Source organism: Elephantulus edwardii, unplaced genomic scaffold (assembly GCF_000299155.1).
Source record: "Elephantulus edwardii isolate Elephantulus edwardi_28Jun2011 unplaced genomic scaffold, EleEdw1.0 scaffold00049, whole genome shotgun sequence".
In the NCBI taxonomy this organism is placed as follows: Eukaryota; Metazoa; Chordata; class Mammalia; order Macroscelidea; family Macroscelididae; genus Elephantulus; species Elephantulus edwardii.
The window spans coordinates 4,805,641-4,825,502 of NW_006399799.1; the positions used below are offsets into that span (position 1 = coordinate 4,805,641).

The 19,862-nt window shown below is 36.5% G+C and overlaps 1 protein-coding gene across 2 annotated transcripts in view; it reads left to right on the forward strand.

Moving 5' to 3' along the window:
- Nucleotides 1-15,411, forward strand: part of ZMYM4 (zinc finger, MYM-type 4) — a 195,148-nt gene extending 179,737 nt beyond the window's left edge. Inside the window, exons 27-30 of one of the 2 annotated variants that reach the window (XM_006886432.1) lie at nt 7,407-7,518; nt 9,610-9,858; nt 11,889-12,018; nt 12,988-15,411. In XM_006886432.1, the coding sequence (XP_006886494.1) occupies nt 7,407-7,518; nt 9,610-9,858; nt 11,889-12,018; nt 12,988-13,195 (699 nt within the window). In that variant the 3' untranslated portion in view covers nt 13,196-15,411. The remainder of the gene's footprint in view (nt 1-7,406; nt 7,519-9,609; nt 9,859-11,888; nt 12,019-12,987) is intronic. The other variant, XM_006886433.1, reaches the window with a different exon arrangement.
- Nucleotides 15,412-19,862: the final 4,451 nt, after the last annotated feature.

Sequence of the window (19,862 nt, forward strand, 5' to 3'; positions counted from 1 at the left end):
AGCATTTGTCCCTTTGTGACTGAGATACCTCACTCAGCATAATGTCCTCCAGGGTCACCCATTTTGAATAATATTGCATGAGTTCCTTGTTTTTCAATGAAGGAAATTTTTTAAATTATTTGGGTTAACATTCCAAACTTGCCTTCTTTTTTACTTTACTATTTTCTTACTTTGAGAAAGTATTATTTTCTTATTTTGAGGAATGTTAACGTAAGTAGTTTTTAGAACTTCCTTTTATGTAATGGAAATTCTTTTCCTTGTCAAAATTGACTGGAAATAAACTTCTTTTACATGTAAGGAAATTCTTTTTCTTTAATATTTTGTTATTTTAAAAGTAGTTATTGAAAAAAGTAATTATGCTATTTATAAAGTTAAGTGTAATGGGAAAAATGAAACAGAATTGTAATATCAAAACCCATTACTTGAGAATAATGGCAGCTTTTTAAATAGCAAGGATCCTTTCTTATTTGTGCTTCTATAACTTGTTCTTTTTACTTAATGACAACTTTTATCATGATGTATTATTATAGGTTGATATATCATTATGCATTTAATTCGTATCTTAAGATTCTTTTTCCTGTAATGTTGTTGTTGTTATGTGCCCGAGTCACTTGCGACTCATAGCAACCCTATGTACAACAGCCCTAAACTCTGCTCTGTCCTGTGCCAATCGCACCGTCTCCAATACACCTATCCCGATTACCCCAGTCACTGAATCAATCCATCTCATAGGGGGCCTTCCCCTTCTGCGCTGTCCCTCCACCCTCCCAAGCATGATGTCCCTCTCCAAGGACCTGTCCCTTCTTGCAACATGTCCAAAGTATGTTAGACGGAGCTTAGAATCCTTGCCTCCAAGGAGCAGCCCGGTTTGACCCTTTCCAGGATGAATCTGTTTGTTTTCCTGTGATAGTCAATGTTTTGTTGAACATTATTACAAACATATAAGTGTGTGTGTGTGTTAAAAAATTTGTATTTAGAATTACCTGGGCTCATTTTAGATGATCGCAATTTTGTTGGCAACATCCAAAGCATCATATTCAGGAACAAGTTGAAAACAGGCTTTATTATCTCCATCAGGTCTAATCAAGGTGTTGACTTTGACCACATGAGTGTTTCTTTGATTTGGTGCTGGTTGTTCTTGATAACCACGTTGATCCCAAGTGTGTTGTTATCTCTCTTCATGGTTGACTCAGTGGTTAGGGGAAACTTGATGATGGCATAGTGGTCAACTGAGCATGCTCTTCTGAGGGTATTTGGGCTGCCTTTGGAGTCTCAGCGTCCTAGGCTGCCAGCAGGTGGATTGACATGCGGATCATCTTTTCTTTGTGGCTGTGGATGCCGTTCAAGAGTGTCTTCTTGGCTTTTAATGCCTTTTCTTTGACTTCAGTTCATTCATTCATTTCCGCACTTTTCTCCCTACCCACCCCTCCCCACCAGCTTGCTTCCCCCTCCGAAGAGAAAAAGAAAAAAAAAATTCCTTCATTAGTATACAGTTCCCACATCCCTTCCCCCTCACCCCCCACCCCGAGTACACTTCTCTATGCAACCTTAGTTCTGGATTCCTGTGCTAACCATAATACTCAATCATATATCACTTCTAATCTGTTCTTTCCCTCATCTGTTTCAATACAATATACATAATTTATCCAGTTTTTTCTGTAGTTGACCCATTTTTAATTAATCTTTTTATATAGTACGAGGTAAAGGATCCCACTAACTCTTTTTTTGTGTTTTCTTGTTATGTACTGCTGAATCAGAACTAATTCATAGCTAGATTCATCACATTTTTTTTAAGGCCAAGTCACATCAGTTTAATTTATAGTTGCCTTAGCTTATTGATTCATCACATTTTCAGAGGCAGTAAATTACATAGGAAGAGATTGCCAATCTCTTTTCTTGCAGAACAGCAGATGAATTTGAACCATGTGCTGTTGGGTGGGCATCACAGCTTCTTACCACTAAGTCACCAGAGCTCCCTAAAATGTGAAGTCTTAGGTATAGGAATATACAATTTTCCTAGCATCTTGAATCAAGACTGTACTTGGTGATGGTGGTGGCTGTTGTTGTTATATGCCATCAAGTCGCTTATGACTTATAGCGACCCTTTGTACAAGAGCTCTAAATGCCGTTCTATCCTGTGCCAACCTAGCCATCTCAAACGCTCTTATTCCCACCACTCCATTCACAGAATCTATCCATTCTTATCGAAGGTCTTCATCTCCTTCGCTGTCCCTCCACTCTGCCAAACATGATGTCCCTCTCCAAGGACCAGTCCCTCCTTGCAACATGTCCAGAGTATGTCAGACAGAGCTTCAGAATCCTTGACTTCAAGGAGCATTACGGCTTCACCTTTTCCAGGACAAACCTGATTGTTCTCCTAGCAGTCCATGGTATATTCAATACTCTTCTCCAGCAACACAGCTCAAAGGCATCAATTCACCTTCTTTCATCCCGATTCACTTTCCAACTCTCTGATGCATAGCACTTAATTGCGAAGACTATAGCCCAGATCAAGCGCACCTTAGTCTCTAGCCTGACGTCGTTGCTCTTCAGTACTCTTGAGAGGTCCCTCACAGCTGACTTTCCCAATGCAATTCGTCTCTTGATTTCCTGGATGCTGTTACCAAGGGTGTTGATTGTGGAGCCAAGTAAATGAAAATTGTTAACTATCTCAGTCTCTTTACCATCCATACTGATGCTGCCAATTGGCCCAGTGGTGAGAATCTTTATTTTCTTGATATTGAGCTTCAGTCCATATAGGAGGCTGCAGTCCTTGACCTTCTGCAGCAAGCACTTTAGGTCTTCCTCAGTTTCAGCAAACAGGGTTGTGTCATCTGCATAAGGCAGTTTGTTAATGACTCTTCCACCAATCCTGATGCCATATTCCTCCTCGTACAGCCCAGCATCTTGGATGATCTGTTCTGCATACAGATTGAAAAGGTATGGAGACAGAATGCATCCCTGACGAACCTCCTTCTTGATTTTGAACCATGTAGTGTCTCCTTGCTCTGTTCTGACAACTGCCTCTTGGTCCAAGTATTGGTTTTGCATTAGCACCATCAAATGTTCTGGGATTCCCATTCTCAGAGTCAGCCACAGCTCGTTGTGATCCACACAGTCAAAAGCCTTTGCATTGTCAATGAAGCACAGATAGACATTCTTCTGGTATTCTTACCTTTCTTCCAAGATCCATCTAACATTAGCTATAATATCCCTAGTGCCATGACCTCTTCTAAATCCAGCGTGCACATCTGGCAGTTCTCTGTTGACATATTGTTCCAAACGTTTTTGGATAATTTTCAGCGAATCTTGCTTGCATGTGATGTTAATGATATTGTTCGCTAATTTCCACACTCCGTTGGGTCAACGTTCTTTGGAATGATGATGGTAGTCTCAAAAGTATTTTGTCTATTTGACATTCTTTACAAATCCATTTGGGAACAGTATTGGGTTGGCATCTTACATGTTGCACTGCTAACTATAGGGTCAGACAGAGGTTTTAATCCACCAGCGGCTCCATGAGAGAAAATAGACAATTTCCTCTAAAGATTTACTATCCTGGAAACCTGACTGACTTTTGGGATCAATCCTATAGCAGTGAGTTTTTATGATTTTGTTACCATTCTGTTTTAGGCACTGTTTTTTTATTTCTAGCGGTGAGGAGGAGACAGCTAGATTTCAGTGGTGTTTATCACAAAAATAATACAAGTTTTCAAATACCAATTTTGAGATTCTATAACTATCCTCTGACTTAACTTTATTAATGGAAATAACCATTATAATCGACACATTTTTGCCAAACAAGATACAAGTTCATTTATTCCAGTATTTATTTATTTTTCCAGTTTATTCTAGTATTTATTCGTATCCTGTCTTCTGCACCTGACTCTTCTTTAAACTTTCAAGATTTTGGGAGAGCATTCTTGAACTCTAGAGAGTAACACTCATAAACAGTGGCTGTCCTCTTTGAGCAGTGCACGGTAGTTGATTTCCTGTTTTTAGGTGCCAATGAGTCCACTTTGACTAATAGCCTGTGTATAAAAGAATGAACACTTTTCCTGATCTTCAATCCTATGCCATCCTAACAAGATTTGGTTGCCTTATAACACATATGTAGCCCTGGTTTATAATGGCAATTACTGGATCAGTTTAAATCTCTGATTAAAAATACTATTACTTATTTTTGCATGTTAGTGTTGTCTCCTGAACCTTTGCTTAAATATTTGTTAATTCTAAGAGAGCTGTATTTTGCAATCCATGACATAGTCATAGTATTCTTCCTCAGCACCACAACTCAAAGGCTTCTGTGGTCTTCCTTTTTTACTGCCCAGCTTTCAGATGCATAGGAAGCAATTGAAAATAACCATGGCTTGAATTAGGCCCAGCTAAGTCTTTAAACTGACATCATTCCTCTTTAGCACTTTGCAGAAGTCCTTGACAGCAGATTTTCTAAGTACAGTACATGTTTTAGTTTCTTGACCGCTATTCATTGTGGATCAAAGTAAAGAATAGTTGACAACTTAAATCTTTTACCATATGTCATAATGTTCTCAATTGGTTTAGTAGTGATGATTTTTGTTTTTTTGATGTTGAGATGTAACCCATATAAAAGGTTGTTGTCTTTGTTGTTATTAGGTAGTTGTTAGGTGCCATCAAGTCAAGTATGACTCATAGTGATCCTATGAACTAAAGGTCAGAACCCTGTCCTATCCTGTACCATCCTCACAAGTTCTGACATAACTCAAGTCCATTGCAGTAGTCACTATGCCAGTCCATCTGTTTGAGGGTGTTCCTCTCTTTCTCCAACCCTCTGCCTTTTCAAGAATGATGTTCTTCTCCAAGGAATAGCTGTGCTGCAGTCCTGGAGGCATGCAGTTCAAATCCATCAGCTGCTCCACAGGAGAAAAATAAGCAATCTCCTGTCCGATTTACTGCCTCTGAAAACCCACTGGAGGGCCAGCTATGGGTTGATGCCGACTCGGTGGTAAAACAACAACATACCCAAAGTACGTGAGAAGAAAATTTTTCATCTTTGCCTTCAAGGATTACTCTAGCTGTACTATCTCTAAGACGTATCTGTTCGTTAAAACCACAGCTCAAAGGCATCAGTTATTCTTCTGTCATCCTTATTCATTGTCCAACTTTTGGAAGGATATATTGGAAGTGATTGAAAGAGAGGTGCCTGACTGCAGACTTTCCCGGTGCAGTACATTTCCTGATCCTCACTACTGGTGCCAAAGCTGTTGATTGTGGATCCAAGTATGATGAAGCCAAGGCCAATTCTATATTTTCTCCATCTATCATGAGGTTGCCTATTGTTCATTGGTGAGAATTTTTGTTTTCTTGATGTTGAGATTCAGTCCATCCATATTATTGACGTACTCTTTGATCTTCTTCTGCAAGTGCTTCAAGGCCTCCTCACTTTCAGCAGGGTAGTGTCATCTGCATAATGCACGTTGTTAATGAGTCTTCCTCTTATTCTGATGCCACATTATTCTTCATAATGCCAAGCTTCTCAAATTCTTTGCTCAGCACACAGATTGAATAGATACAGAGAAACAATACAACCCTGATGCGTGCCTTTCTTGAATTTAAACCATGCAATAAACCCTTGCTCGGTTCACACAACAGCCTCATGATATAGGTGTAGGTTTCTCATCAGCACAATTAAGTGTTCTGGGTTTCCCATTCTTCAAAGTGTACAAAATTCATACCTTTCATTCTGTTTTACATTTAGTCTGTATGGGTTGGAACAGACCAAATATCAAGAATTTATCAAAAGATTGAAATTTGTCTAAGTAGAAGAAAGACACACTCCATATTCTATATTTTAAATTTTTCCACACGGAGTATCTGATATTTCAAATGAATACTTCCAGGGAGGAAATAAAAACTAATCAGGCAGTCAAATTATAAATTTTAAATTATAAATATTTGAAGAGGCCTCATTAAAAAGGCATATTAAAGTGATATCTAAGTGCTAGGTTGAATTTAAATAAAGTATATCTTCAACTTGTACAGTAGTAAGAAAAGCAAAAAAACAAGGTAAAATTTTTAGCATATAATTATATTGGCTTAGCGGTAAGGAATTGAGTTGCCAACTCAGAGGCAGCCTGTTTAAATCCAGGTGCTCTGGAGGAGAATGATCAGCAGTCTTCTCGGATGCACTTTACAGCCTCTGGAAACCCACTGGAGAATCAAATCAGCTGAGTTGGTTCCTACTAAAGGGCACATTACAACATCGTAATTATGTGCTACTCTGCATTTTCAAAGTTTGGGGATTTCTTTTGTGATTTTTTTGGGGGGGGATGTTTGAGTTCTTTTTCTCTTTAGTGTACTTTAGTAAAGCTCTGGTGGCCTAGTGGTGAGAAATTGCTCTGTGATCCCAAAGGCACGCAGTTTGAATCCCCTAGCTGCTCCTTAGGATGATCAGTTTCCTCCTGTGCAGTTAATTGCCTTTGGAAACTCGCTGGAGGGTCAGCTATGGATTGGTTCTGACTCAGAGATACACAACCATAATGGACTTCACAGAAACTTTTTTTATTTTACAATGTAATTTGATTATAATCTGTACATTTTAAAATCTTACAATTAGACTTAAAATTTTTGAGGACTAGGATTGGAAGCAGGAGTGGCATCCAATTCCTAAACAACATGCCTTGGGAAACTCTATAAACTTTGACAAATGTCGATAGATAAGAAAGGCTTCAGGCCTTTTGTTCATAGGGTCACTATGAGTTGCGCTCAGCTAGACGGCAGTCATCAACAACATCAACAGGATTGGAAACACAGGGCAGAAATTCAGGGGATAGGAGACTGAAAGCTGTGGTGAAGAATCCATTCAAGGTAGCTAGTTTTTTAGTCTAAACAGGTACACTCTGTGAACCAAGAAAAATTGATTTAGGAAATATGCATTGAAGCAATATTGAGTATATGAATTGAGTATAGGGTACTTAGTTATAATTGTTATATTTCATATTTTTTTTAGAGGAATAAAACTGACTTGAAAGCTCAGTGGCCAAGATGATCATGATGATACTGATTACTGTCAAGTCAGAACCAACCCATAGCTGACCCTCCAGCAGGTTTTCAGAGGCAGTAAACTGCATAGGAGGAGACTGCCTATCCTTCTCCCAAGGAGCAGCTGGTGGATTCAAACTACGGGCCTTGGGGATTACAATGCAGCTTCTAACCAATAGGTCACTAGTGGCCAAGATAATCTGTATAAATGTGAAAGAGATCTTTTAATTTGAGTTCTGATACTTTAATATGTATACTTAAATACTTTGAAGGGCAACATAATTTTGTGAAAGGAAAGAAAAAATTATGTGTGAACTATAGTCATTAAAATAATGACTTTGTGTTTTCTTTATCAATATGTATGTATAATTTTTTTTCTCTTTTAGTACCTGTTTGAAAATGGTAGAATAGATAACATTTTTACTGAGCCCTATTCCAGATTTATGATTGAACTTACGAAACTTTTGAAAATATGGGAACCTACAATACTTCCTAATGGTAGGATGATTATTTTTATTATTTTCTGTATAAATTTTTGATTGCCAAGTTTGTAATTTTTAATAAATTGTTTTGTGTTTCTGACTTAATCAATAGCATATCTAGACTTTTGAGGATAAAGTCTTTGTTTTATTCATGATTTCAGTGCATTTATAGACATTAAATGCTGGAGAAAAGTAACAAGGTTACATTTACTTTTTGAAACAGATTTTTTAAATTTGAGTCATGTTCATAAAGCTGCACACTGAACCAAAGTTTTTGTTTTTGTTTTGTTTTAAAAAGATTGAAATTTTTAATTAATTTTACATGGATATAACGGAAGCAGCATTTAACCAATGTTGTTTTTAAGTGCCATTGAGTCATAGATGACTCATAGCGACCCTATGATCGATAGAACTGAACCCTGTGGTATAACTATAATCATTTCTCCTAAGTTCATAGAGTTTGGAGAGGCAAGCTATTATGGAAGTGGATGCCACTCCTGCTTCCAAGCTGATTTAACCTGGAAGCTCCACCAAACACTGTTCACCATTGTTAACCATTGTCACATTTGACACATCAGTGTTAGGTGTTTAGCATCAGCAACCATGGTTACCTCTGTACAGCAAATTGTCAGACCAGTGCTATACTACTTAAAAGAATGTTTGACCTAAAACAACTGCCAGGTCTTTTTAAATACAAGGCCCCAGTCCAATCAGCTCACACCCATTTGTGAAAAGTCCACACCCAAGCCCCCACCAAAACAAGAAAACACATCTTTGTGCTCCACACATCTTCCCAAACTGGATACCAGCCATGCTGGACCAATAGCTGCTAAATATTATACTCTTAGATTCTGCCTACTGGTAGATTTGCATACCAGAGTGATTCAGAGTTGAATGTTTATCCTAGAATTGGTTTTGACCATATGCCATCAGTCAATTTCCTAATCACACCTAGTTTCATGCTCCCATGCTGTGAATGTGGTTGTTGTTAATAGGTGCCATTCAGTCATAGTGATCCCATGTACAACAGTATGAAAAACAGCAGTGAATGGAGATGTTGAATGTGACATTGAGGAATGTAAGCCCTTTCTGTTGGACATCAAAGAGCCTTAGAAGTCTTCTCTGCCAAAGAGTAGCTTAATGTTTTTAGCATTCAGAGAGGGGCTATTGGGACATAGAGTTAGGAATGGTAAAGTAATTTTTGTGGACAGTCTTCCAGAATGAAATAAAGAAGTAGTTGCATATGATTAAGGGGAAGACTTTGGTAAATAACCTACATTTAAGTGATTCAGCTGCAAATAGTGAAACAAGGTACAGTTAAAATCATATTATTGTAATTTCTCTATTGTATCTTAGCTTTTTAAGAAAAATCCAGATAAATCAATAGGATATAATCACTCTTAAAACAAAACAATTTAAAAATAATTCAGGAAATAGAAATCTAGCTATCTTTTAAGACTGAGCCAGTAATAATAAACTTCATGATCCCAACCCAGTGTTGTTGGAATTATTTTTTTTTTGCATTTTTAAATGATTGATTTAAAAAACCAAAAGAGAAGTAATAGTATTTCTATATCTATACACATACAAAGGGAAGCTGATGACATAATCCATAGAGCATTACACTGTTAACCCAGAGATCATGCCTCTTTGTTAGTTCTGAGTGAGAAAGATGGGCATTTTCCTCCCATTGGATTTATAGCCTCAGATCTCAGTGGAAAGTGAATGAATGATATAAATAAAAATAAATATCCTAGTATGTATACTTCATTCTAAAGCAACAGAGTTGTGCAGAACCTGTATGATCCTTGGAGTCTGGATATTTACTGTCTGGCTCTTTGCAGAAAGTTTGTCTGCACCTAATCTAAAGCAGCAGTAGATGTTTTGTTTTGTTTTAAAAGAGAAATGATCATAGTGCCTGCTTCAGTGGAATCATCTACTCTTTTCTTTGTGATGTCTTTTCTCTTTATCTGCATAAGAAAAAGGAAAGAGGGATAGAGAACAATCATTCTTTCTCTTCACATCTTTGAATCCTTGAATTTGTGACATTACTTAATCTTGTTTAGGAGAAGCAAGTACATTCTCCTCATTTCTTTGTTCTTTTCAGGTTACATGTTCTCTCGCATTGAAGAAGAGCATTTGTGGGAGTGCAAACAGCTGGGTGCCTACTCACCAATTGTCCTCTTGAACACGCTCCTTTTCTTTAATACCAAATACTTCCAACTAAAGAATGTTAGTGAGCACTTGAAGCTTTCCTTTGCCCATGTGATGAGACGGACCAGGACTCTAAAATATAGTACTAAGATGACATATCTGAGGTTTTTCCCACCTCTACATAAGCAGGAGTCAGAACCAGGTGTGTTTATAAAATTTCTATTTGAAATCTTACTTAGTTTTAAAATAGAGAATTGTCATAGAGCAGTGATCATGACGTTTTACACGTGAAAGAACTGGTAGTTTAGTTGTATTTTGGTATTTATGTTATTTTGTCTATATATGTATAAACAACACATGGCTCAGCATTCATTCAAAACACCAGAGAGATACTCCTTAGTGCAGTCAGCCATGCAGGATCAAAGGGTTTTTATCCTTTGCCCAGGGACAAACTCAGAAGGCAGAATGAGAGAGCAATCAGTGGAAATGAGAATCGTGAGGATGAAGTTGAAACAGTACAGTTACAATATGTGTGATAAATGTCATTAAAATATATGATTGGTTGAACATAAAACCAGTTTGCTTTCAGTCAGTCACAGTTTTTTTTAAAAGTTTGAAGATTAAAAAAAATTATGAGGCCTTGTGCACACACAAAAAGATTTATCTTGCTTTCTTCCTAATGTATATAATACCTTATTTCCTTTTGAGATATCTAAATGCACAAATGCTAGAAATTAGTGTATGGAATATATTGTGGAATAGATAATGTTTAGAATCAGGCAGTGTTAACCTGAAGGCATTGAGCATATATTCTGAAGAAGGGATAGTAAAGTTGATTATGGGTAGAGGCTCTGGTGCTGAATTGCTACCAGTGGCAATGTGGCAGAAAAATGGCCAGTTTCCTCCTGTTAAGATTTACCGTTTCCACAGCCCAGTGGAGGGCTATCAGTTGGAACCAAGTTTACAGTAAGAGAGTAAGCAGGGTAGTCACCTGAGGGTCATTATAAATTCTTCCTATGTTTCTCAGGTTGTCAGTGCTAATCAGCTGAAGAAACAGAGTCATTATAGACATATACTAAAACACAGATCCCAGAGTTCTTGCATTTCACATCTGGCTACACAGATAATTTTTAAGAAAGCCCAGTGGATAATGCAGATTGGTCTCCTTGAAGCTGCTTATTGGACTGTTGTTTAACTGGTTGATGACTCTTGGAAGATCGGTTCATTTAAGGTTTAAGGCTCAAAAAGACACCTAAGGGTAAATGACCTAAATGGATCACCCCAAATCCATGGGCTCAGAAATCTAGATCCAGGAAAAATAAAGTATATATACATACAACCATCACATAACATATATAGACCATTTTGTGTATACATACAACCATCACATAACATATATAGACAATTTTGTGCTTTTTATTGAAATTAATTGGGCAAAGGAGAGACCAGTAACATTTCATAGTTTTCTGATTAAGCCTTTGACAAGATTGGTAATAAATTCAGCTTGTTTTCAGAATGAACATTTGCAAGATTTTATATTTAGGTAGCCACTAAATGAAACACTAGAATGCATTTGTTAAAGCAATATCTTACGGAGGACCCTGGTGAGTTATGTGCCACCTATTCAGAACAAAAGAAAACTTTTTAGGCATAGTTACTTTTTTAGAAGATAGAATGGAAAAGTGGGAATGAAATAGCATGCCTTCCATACCTTCCTCGACTTCTTCCTGTAGAAATACTGTTGGTGAAAAGGATTTGTTCTTATCAAATATCTTTTCCCAATAGAGATGTCGTCAGTTTGAACAAATGTCCATAGGCTCTGGTACCCCATAGATAGAATTATTTTCAGGTATAGAGATGTCTACCTTGATTCAGCTATAGGGGAAGTAATAGCAGAACACTCTTTTCTGCTTTATCTTAATATGCCTAAGTGTATTAACAGATAAAAGGGTCGGCTATAGAATTTAGACTTAACTGTACACCATGCTTTTTCATCATTGATGCCCCACTTTGGTCCAGCAGGGGTCTTGAAATTGTGTTAGACAGACTTTTAGTCACTACTAGTAGCCCAGCACTTGGAATAAAATAAAGTGCCCCAAAAGTATGCAAAATTTGTTTACTGAGTTACATATATAAAAGAGAAGAGGGAGAGTTGGCTGTGAAGCAGAACTCATTGTGGTCTTGAAGCCTGGAGAAAATACTTTTCTGATTCCTTATTTCTTTTTTTCCAAGATAAATTAAGTGTTGGCAAGAGGAAACGAATGGAAGATGATGAGGTGTCCGTGGGTGTGGAGATGGCTGAGAATACCGACAACCCACTAAGGTGCCCAGTCCGGCTTTATGAATTTTATCTGTCAAAATGGTAGGTGATCTTCCTCTGAATTAGATATAACCTATTTCAGAATGTTTATTTTGAGGGGAGCTCTGGTGGCCTAGTGGTAAAGAGCTGCAACTACAATCCCAGAGGCGCACGGTTCGAATCCACCAGATGCTCTGCCGGAGAAGGAGGGACAATCTCCTCCTGTACCAGTCAGATCTGATTTGACGGTACACTCATACACACACACACACAAAAATTTAAAAAAAAAAAAAAAGAATGTTTATTTTGGATTACAGATGCTTCAATATCAGAAATGGTTCTTAAGATGTTTTACCTCTGATTTCACTATTTTCTGTTCTCAAATTGTTGAATAAGAAATTAATCCTTCCCCCGCCCCCAGAAATTTCTTCCAAAGCAAGAATCACTGCTATTGTGTAATCTTTCAGCTGTTGCTCAAACTTTGAAATATTTTTTTAATTAGAAAAGACATTTAGAGTAGAGGCTTTAGTGCTAATCTAATTGAAATTTCTTTGAATGATCTTTTATTTAGAAAAAGCTAAAGATTTTAAGAGTCTTAAGGTCCACACTCAAGCATTTTTCCCCCAAAGGAAGTATAATAACCAGATTTGTCCTTTGGCAGTATGTAACTGGTGCCCTTGGGATGTTGGGCACTGAGGATCTGTGGTTTTCAATTATACTGTCATGCTAGTCATATTTTCTTTACTGTTTATAATATTTAAGTATTAAGGTTCTGAAGGCTATACTTTGTCTTATTTTGACATTATACTCAACTCCCTTCCAATCTAGTATGTTTTCTTGATTGTTTGAGAAAAGATACAGAATCATGGATTTTTCCTGAGGAGAAAATGCTGTGAACTTTATTTTTGTGGGTTTGTTTCTTATCTATTAGGTGAGTCAAAGTAGGGAAGCATCATTGTATTAAAAAATAGGTACATATTTTGTATATTACCTGATTCCAAGTTTTCTGTTTTCTTTTTCTCTTGTGGTTAGTTCTGAAAGTGTGAAGCAGAGGAATGATGTGTTTTACCTTCAGCCAGAGCGTTCCTGTGTCCCAAATAGCCCCATGTGGTATTCCACATACCCAATAGACCCTGGGACTCTGGACACCATGTTAACACGTATTCTCATGGTGAGAGAGGTACACGAAGAACTTGCCAAAGCCAAATCCGAAGACTCTGATGTTGAATTATCAGATTAAAATGGAATTATGGTTCTTCTTTCCATACACATTGGTATATACCAAACTGGGAATGCATCCAGCCATTGGAATACGAAGTATCAGCCCAAGTCCTCTTGACTTGATCATGAGATAATGGAAAACAGATGACTCCTGACCCACAGTGTGGATGTACAAATGAAAACTGATGGAAGGCTATGAACTGAAAAATTTTGTTCTTTGACAATGATAGAATTCTTAGACATCTTTGGAACGAATAACCAATTTCTCTGAGTGGTGCATAATCTTATTTTGTTTGGGAATAACAAATTGTGGAATATTTTTGAGGAAAATTGTTGTATAAAACTATACCATAGGAACACTAGACCTTAGAGAGAGAGCTCTGGAATAAAACCTTGGCTGGAATAGACTACTTGGGCAAGCCCTCCGTGAAAGTCAGGGGAGAAGTCACTTAGTACAGAGATGAGAGTGATGCCAGATGAGAACTGTGGGACCTAGATATGAAGACCCAATAAAAATACTCAACATTTTTTTGAAAGAGAGAGAGTGAAGTGGTCTTGATTTTGATTTTCACTGCCAACCCAGTTATGTTAAGGAGAGATACCCCGTTGCTTGTCCCAAGCCTCTCACATCAGGACAAAAGGCCTTCATTGCTGTTAACATCATAATATTTTCCTTTCACTTTTTGGATCTAGCAGTATCAGCTGGATATGGGGGTAAATTGAGGTAACGGAGATAAAACTTTGCAAACTAATTATGCACACAGATCTCTGGAGCTCAGTAGACCATAGCTGTCTTGAGATGTTTGTAGAAAACCCACAAAAATGCCCATTTTCTCTGGGTGTGAGCCTTTATTGCTGTTGTCTCATAGCATGAGCCATGGTACACAGAAATGCAGGTTCTCTTTCCCCCCCCTAAAATGGCAGCTTTTCTCTTACTGCTTTACCTTCCTTCTGCCTAAATAATTTGTCTTTTGTACCAGTTTCCAGAGGCCCTTGTTATTTCATACAGAATAGTTCTCTTATTCTGGTGAACCTGTGGTGATTCCACAGACACAACAGTATTGACTCTCAGAATTATGATAGAAAAGCTCCTGGTATGTTCCTATATATAGCATTTGGAATATGACCTTGTTGCTCTAAAAATCTTGAAAATAAGTGATTCTAAGGTTATGGTACAAAGATTTTTGACAGTTTTACTTATCCAAAAGCCGGTCTTTTAGCATTATTCCAAATTAGCTGTTCAGTAGTTCTGTGGGGATTGCAGATTCTAGGCATGTGTGGCATATCAGTTCACCTCCCTCATCTTCATGCTGAGTTTCATCCCCACAAAAATTTTAATCAAAGCTCTTAGGTTGGCTAATCACAGGTTAATGTAATAATTAAAGTAAGCAGAGTCCAAAAACCCTCTTGGAAATATTAACTTTGAAAACTTGTCTATATATCCCATTTTTCAGGTGGAAGTGATAGGTATATATTTTTTTTATTAAATCAAAATTCATTATAATAATAAAACTTAAAAAGTAGGCCTTTGATATTGTATCTTTGTTGGGTCTGTCCCCTGCTTGTAACAAATTTCATTTTTGCTCCCAACAACTATGTAAAAAAGTAAATATGCCCCTATTTGTATGATTCCTTCAATCTGTATGTCAATTCTGAGTGGAAAACTTCTCAATTCCAGACCATGTTTGAGGTGGGGGAAATACAATTCCATTGTCTGCTAACTCTGCCAGTAAATTATCCAGGAACATCAGGTGTAATAGTTCCTGCTATAAAGTTTCATGGTTTGTATAAACACTATATTTCTCCCCCACCTTTGTAGCTGTATGAAAAGCAGATACTGTTAGCCTAGTAGATAAATTGTTATAAAATACCAGAAAGAAGAAAAATCTGTATCTTTTAACTGAAAACAATCAGTACCCAGAGAAATTACTGTGTCAAAATTTCAGTTGCATGCTACTACAAGGAGTTACCCAGAACCCTAAATTAGTTCATAAAAAAATACTAATTAGTCATTCCTCATAAGTATAGCTACTACCAGTATGTGTCAGGTTATTTGCTTTTTTATTTTATTAAAATTGTGTAAAATTACATTGTTTCCTCGAGAGAAAAAAAATCAAAGAAAAAAGAGAAATAACTAACTCATCTTTTCTGTTGTTTTAGCTACTTTGAGGATTCTCCCCATGAAGAAATCACAAAAAATAGTCCCATAGAATAAAATAGTATATTTGTATTTGATGAGTGAGTTATTCCTTTTCTTGATGTCTTCAACAAATTTTAATTTTTTTTTAAATTTAAACCTATTAGTATGACCCAACTGATTGTACAGTTATAAAGAGACAGAACATTTAAAAGAAAAATAAATTACTTGGCTTTATTGTTGTGTACCATCGAATCAGAACCAAACCATAGGGGACCCTCCAGAGAGGAGAGAGGGGGAGAGAAAAAGATAGAAAGATGGGGAGGGGAAAGAGAGAGAGGGAGGGAGGGAGGGTGGAAGGGGGTGGGAGAGAGAGAAAGTGTGTGTGTTTAGTAACAAGCAATCTTTTTTTGAGATTTACAATGTTGCATTAGGTAAACAGTTTTGAAATTTTGATATTTGAATTGACAGACTGCCTGTTTTTTAAGAATAAATGCATATTAAATCAGGAGTGAGAGACAAATAACTTCTTCTTAGACTTTATGACTGTCATGGTGGTACACCGTAAGTTCTCTATAAACTATGTATCTCCCAATTTCGTTTTATTTTTTGAAGACAAATTGTTATTGTTCATTTAGTATTTTTATTCTAGTTGTGTTTTATAAATACTGTTTGACCCATTTCCATTATTTCTATAAGTTATAAAAAAATTTATAGGAGAGAATAGCAATAATAGAACCATTGTAAAATAATTATATATCATGGCCTTGAAATAATACATTTACTTTCATTCATTAACAAATTTTTAAAAAGATTTTATAATATAAATACATTTAGTTTGTGTGTGTATATTATTTGAGTAAAGATTTACGAAGAAAATTTTTTATTCAGCCATTCATACAAGTACTGTTTTATGATATTAATTACAGTACCCACAATGTAATTGTTTTTTTCCCATTTTCCCCTGTAATTTTGATATCCACTAATTTTTCTATACCTCTGTCTTGACTTTAAGTGATATTGTGCCAATCAATTCCTTATTGTATTTTGACTTCTCTTATCTGTTTACTCATTTTTACTCCTCTCTCCCTCCCAGGTGAACAGCAGAGAGTATATAAAATATTTCTTTAGCTTTTTCTAATAGTGGTCTTCTATAATATTTGTTGTTTTATGACTTAACATTTCATTCAGTGTGTCCTCAAAATTGATTCATGCTATATAGTGTTTTGAGAATTCTTTATTGTTCTAAGTGTTCTGTAATACCCCATTGTGGGGATATACCATAGTTAGTTCATCTCATTGTTCTTTCATGGACAGTTGGGTTGTGTCCATCTCTTTGCTGTTGTAAATAATGCTGCAGTGAACATGGGTATGCATATATCTATTCTTGTCACAGCTAGGATGAATGATACTTTTATTTCCTTTAGGAAGTATCAAATTGGAGCACAGAACCAGTAGTGAAAGAGTTCCAGTCTCTTCACACCCTTACCAGCATTCTTTGGTATTGAACTTTGCTCCTGTTACTGGGGGTGAGATGATACCTCATTGAGAACCCGTTCAGGATTGAGGGGACAGTGCAGGAAAGGAAGACCCCGGTTGAGGTGGATTGATCAGTTAGCATGACTAGCTCAGGACAGGGCAGGCTGCAGAGCTGTTGTACATAGGGTCACAGACAAATTGAGGGCACAACATCAGTATCTAATGATCTTGACCCTTTCTTCATTGTTGATCATCTGAAAATCGCCTTTGGTTAAGTGTCTTCATATCCTCTGCCCATATTGTAATTGGGTTTATTTTTTTTCTTCCTTGTTTAGGTATTAGAGTTTTCTTTACATTTTAGAGATCAGTTCTTTGTCAAACACAGTGTTTCCAAATATTTTTCCACATCTGTAGATTTTCTTCTTACTCTTTAGATCTTTTGATGCACATAGGGATTTAATTTTTAATTAAAAGAACTAAACTCAAACTCTGCCATGGAGTCAGAACCCCCTCATAGCTTACCTCCAACAGCTTTTCAGAAACTATAAATCACACAAGAGGAGATGGTCCATTTTTCTACCTCGGAATCACGGGTGGAATCAAACTGCCTTCCTGTGGGTACACAGCACATCTCTTTATCCAATAGGCCACCGCAGCTCCACATGCTCTAGATGAGGATTCCTAAATGTGCCTCAGTGTTTTTTTTTCTTTTATAATCTTTATAGTTTTAAGTTTTACTCTTAGGATCTTGATCCATCTTAAGTTAATCTTATAGATAATGTGAAGATACTATTTCAGTTTTCTGCAAATATTTGGGTTATCACAAAAGTAATTCAGGTTTTTTAAACTTAACTTTGAATGTCTGTAATTCTGCTCACACTAAACTTTATTAATCAAAATAAGAACCTTTATACATTTTTGCAAAAGTATAAATTTTTCTCTTTCTTGACGAATAAAGGATCAGGATGACATAGCTATAGACAGCTTTCAGTAGTATTGACATTTTCAGTATTAAGTCTTCCCATCTGTTAAAAACACTCAACTTACCACCACTGAGTTAGAACCAATATATAGCTGACCATGTTTCCAAGGCTATCCCCCACACAAGAGATTCCTCTGTGGGGCTGCCAGTGACTTTGTGCCATCAGAGGAACAACCCGTGGGCTTGCTCAGAGATCCCTTCCATTTAAATCAGCAGAGTTTGTAATGGCTGGAAATGGTGATTAAAGGCAAGAGAAATTCCTTCAGTATTTTTACTCACATTGTGAGATTTCTAGTCTTTGTTGAGCATTTTTTTAATCAGGAGAGGTTAAGTTTTGTGAAATTGCCATTTCTACGTCAGCTGAGATGATCCTGTCATTCTCTTCCTTTATTTCACTCGTGATTATTTTTGTAACATTAAATCATCCTTGCATACCTGGTACGAATCCCTTGATCATGATGAGTGGTTTTTTTAATATAATGTTGGACTCTGCTGAGAATTTTTGGAATCTAAATCTTCTGTTTTAGTGATTTCTGACTTTGGTATCAGGATTATTCTTGCTTTATGGAATTACTTGAGAGTAGTCCATCTTTTGCTACTTTTGAAATAGTTTGAGTGGAATTGGTATCATTTCTTCTCTGAATGTTTGATAAAACTCACCAGTTAAGTCAAGACTTTTTTAGTTGGCAATTACAGCATTTAATGTCTTCTTTTGTGATTAGTCTGATTTTTTTTTAACCTGCCTTTGTTATTTTAGGCAGACAGTGATTTAAAAAAAAATTGTCTATTCTAGGTTTTCAAATTTATTTGAATATAGTTCTTAATAGTATTCTGTTAACCATTTTATTTTAGTTGGTTCTAGTACTCCTAACTTTTTAAAGCAATAATTTTAAAATAAATGATCCAAATTTTCTATTTTTTAATTTGGTTTTTATTATTAATTAAAAAATATCTTTTGTAGATTTAATTGATATTTTAGAAACAATATAGCTTCATTCCTGTATACTAAGTACTAGTGTATCATTATCATAGCTTATTACCATTACTGAAAAAATATTATTTGAGAGGCATGGTTAGATACTGTGAAGAACATAAATTCCCCAGGCTAGTTTTATTACTTTAAGTAAATAATCTCCCTCTAATCTCTATTTTTATCTACCAATTACTTTAGAAGTTAAAATTTTTAATTTAGTAATTTCTAAATTATGAATTATTTTACCTATATCTAATTACTTGAGGCAAGTAGGTAAATTATTTGTATAGAAAGTACTAGAGGAATGTCTGTGTTTCATTGACTGTGCACAGGCATTTGACTGTGTGAATCACAACAAATTGTGGCTAACTGTGAGAAAAATGAGAGTCCCAGAACACTTGATTGTGCTTATGCAAAACCTGTACTTGGACCAGGAAGCAGTCCTCAGAACAGAGCAAGGAAACACTGCATGGTTCAAAATCAGGAATGGAATACATCAGGGATGCATCCTGTCTCCATACCTATTCAATCTATATGCAGGAAAGATCATCCAGGAAGCTGGACTTTATGAGGAGGAATGTGGCGCTAGGATTGGAGGAAGATTTATCAACAACTTCCATTATGCAAATGACACAATCTTGCTTGGTAAAACTGAGGAGGACCTGAAGCACTTGCCGCAAAAGGTCAAGGACTGTAGTCTTGAGTATGGATTGAAGCTCAATATCAAGAAGACAAAGACAAAGATTGTCTCTACTGGGCCAGTTGGCAGCACCATGATAGATAAAGAGATTGAGGTTGTTAACAGTTAAAGCTTGCTCAGTTCCATAATCAACTCTTGGCACCAGCAGTCGGAAATCAAAAGTTTAATTGCATTGGGAAAATCTCCTGTCAGGAACCTCTCCAATGTAGTAAAAAGCCACAATGTCAGTCTAGAGACTAAGGTGCTCCTAATCCAGCCCATGACCATCACAGTTGCTATGCATCAGAGAGCTGGACAGTGACTAAGGATTACAGAAGAAGAATCAATGTCTTTGAGTTTTAGTGTTGGAGAAGAGTCTTGAACATACCATGGACTACCAAGAAAACAAATAGGTCTGTCTTAAAGAGGATGAAAC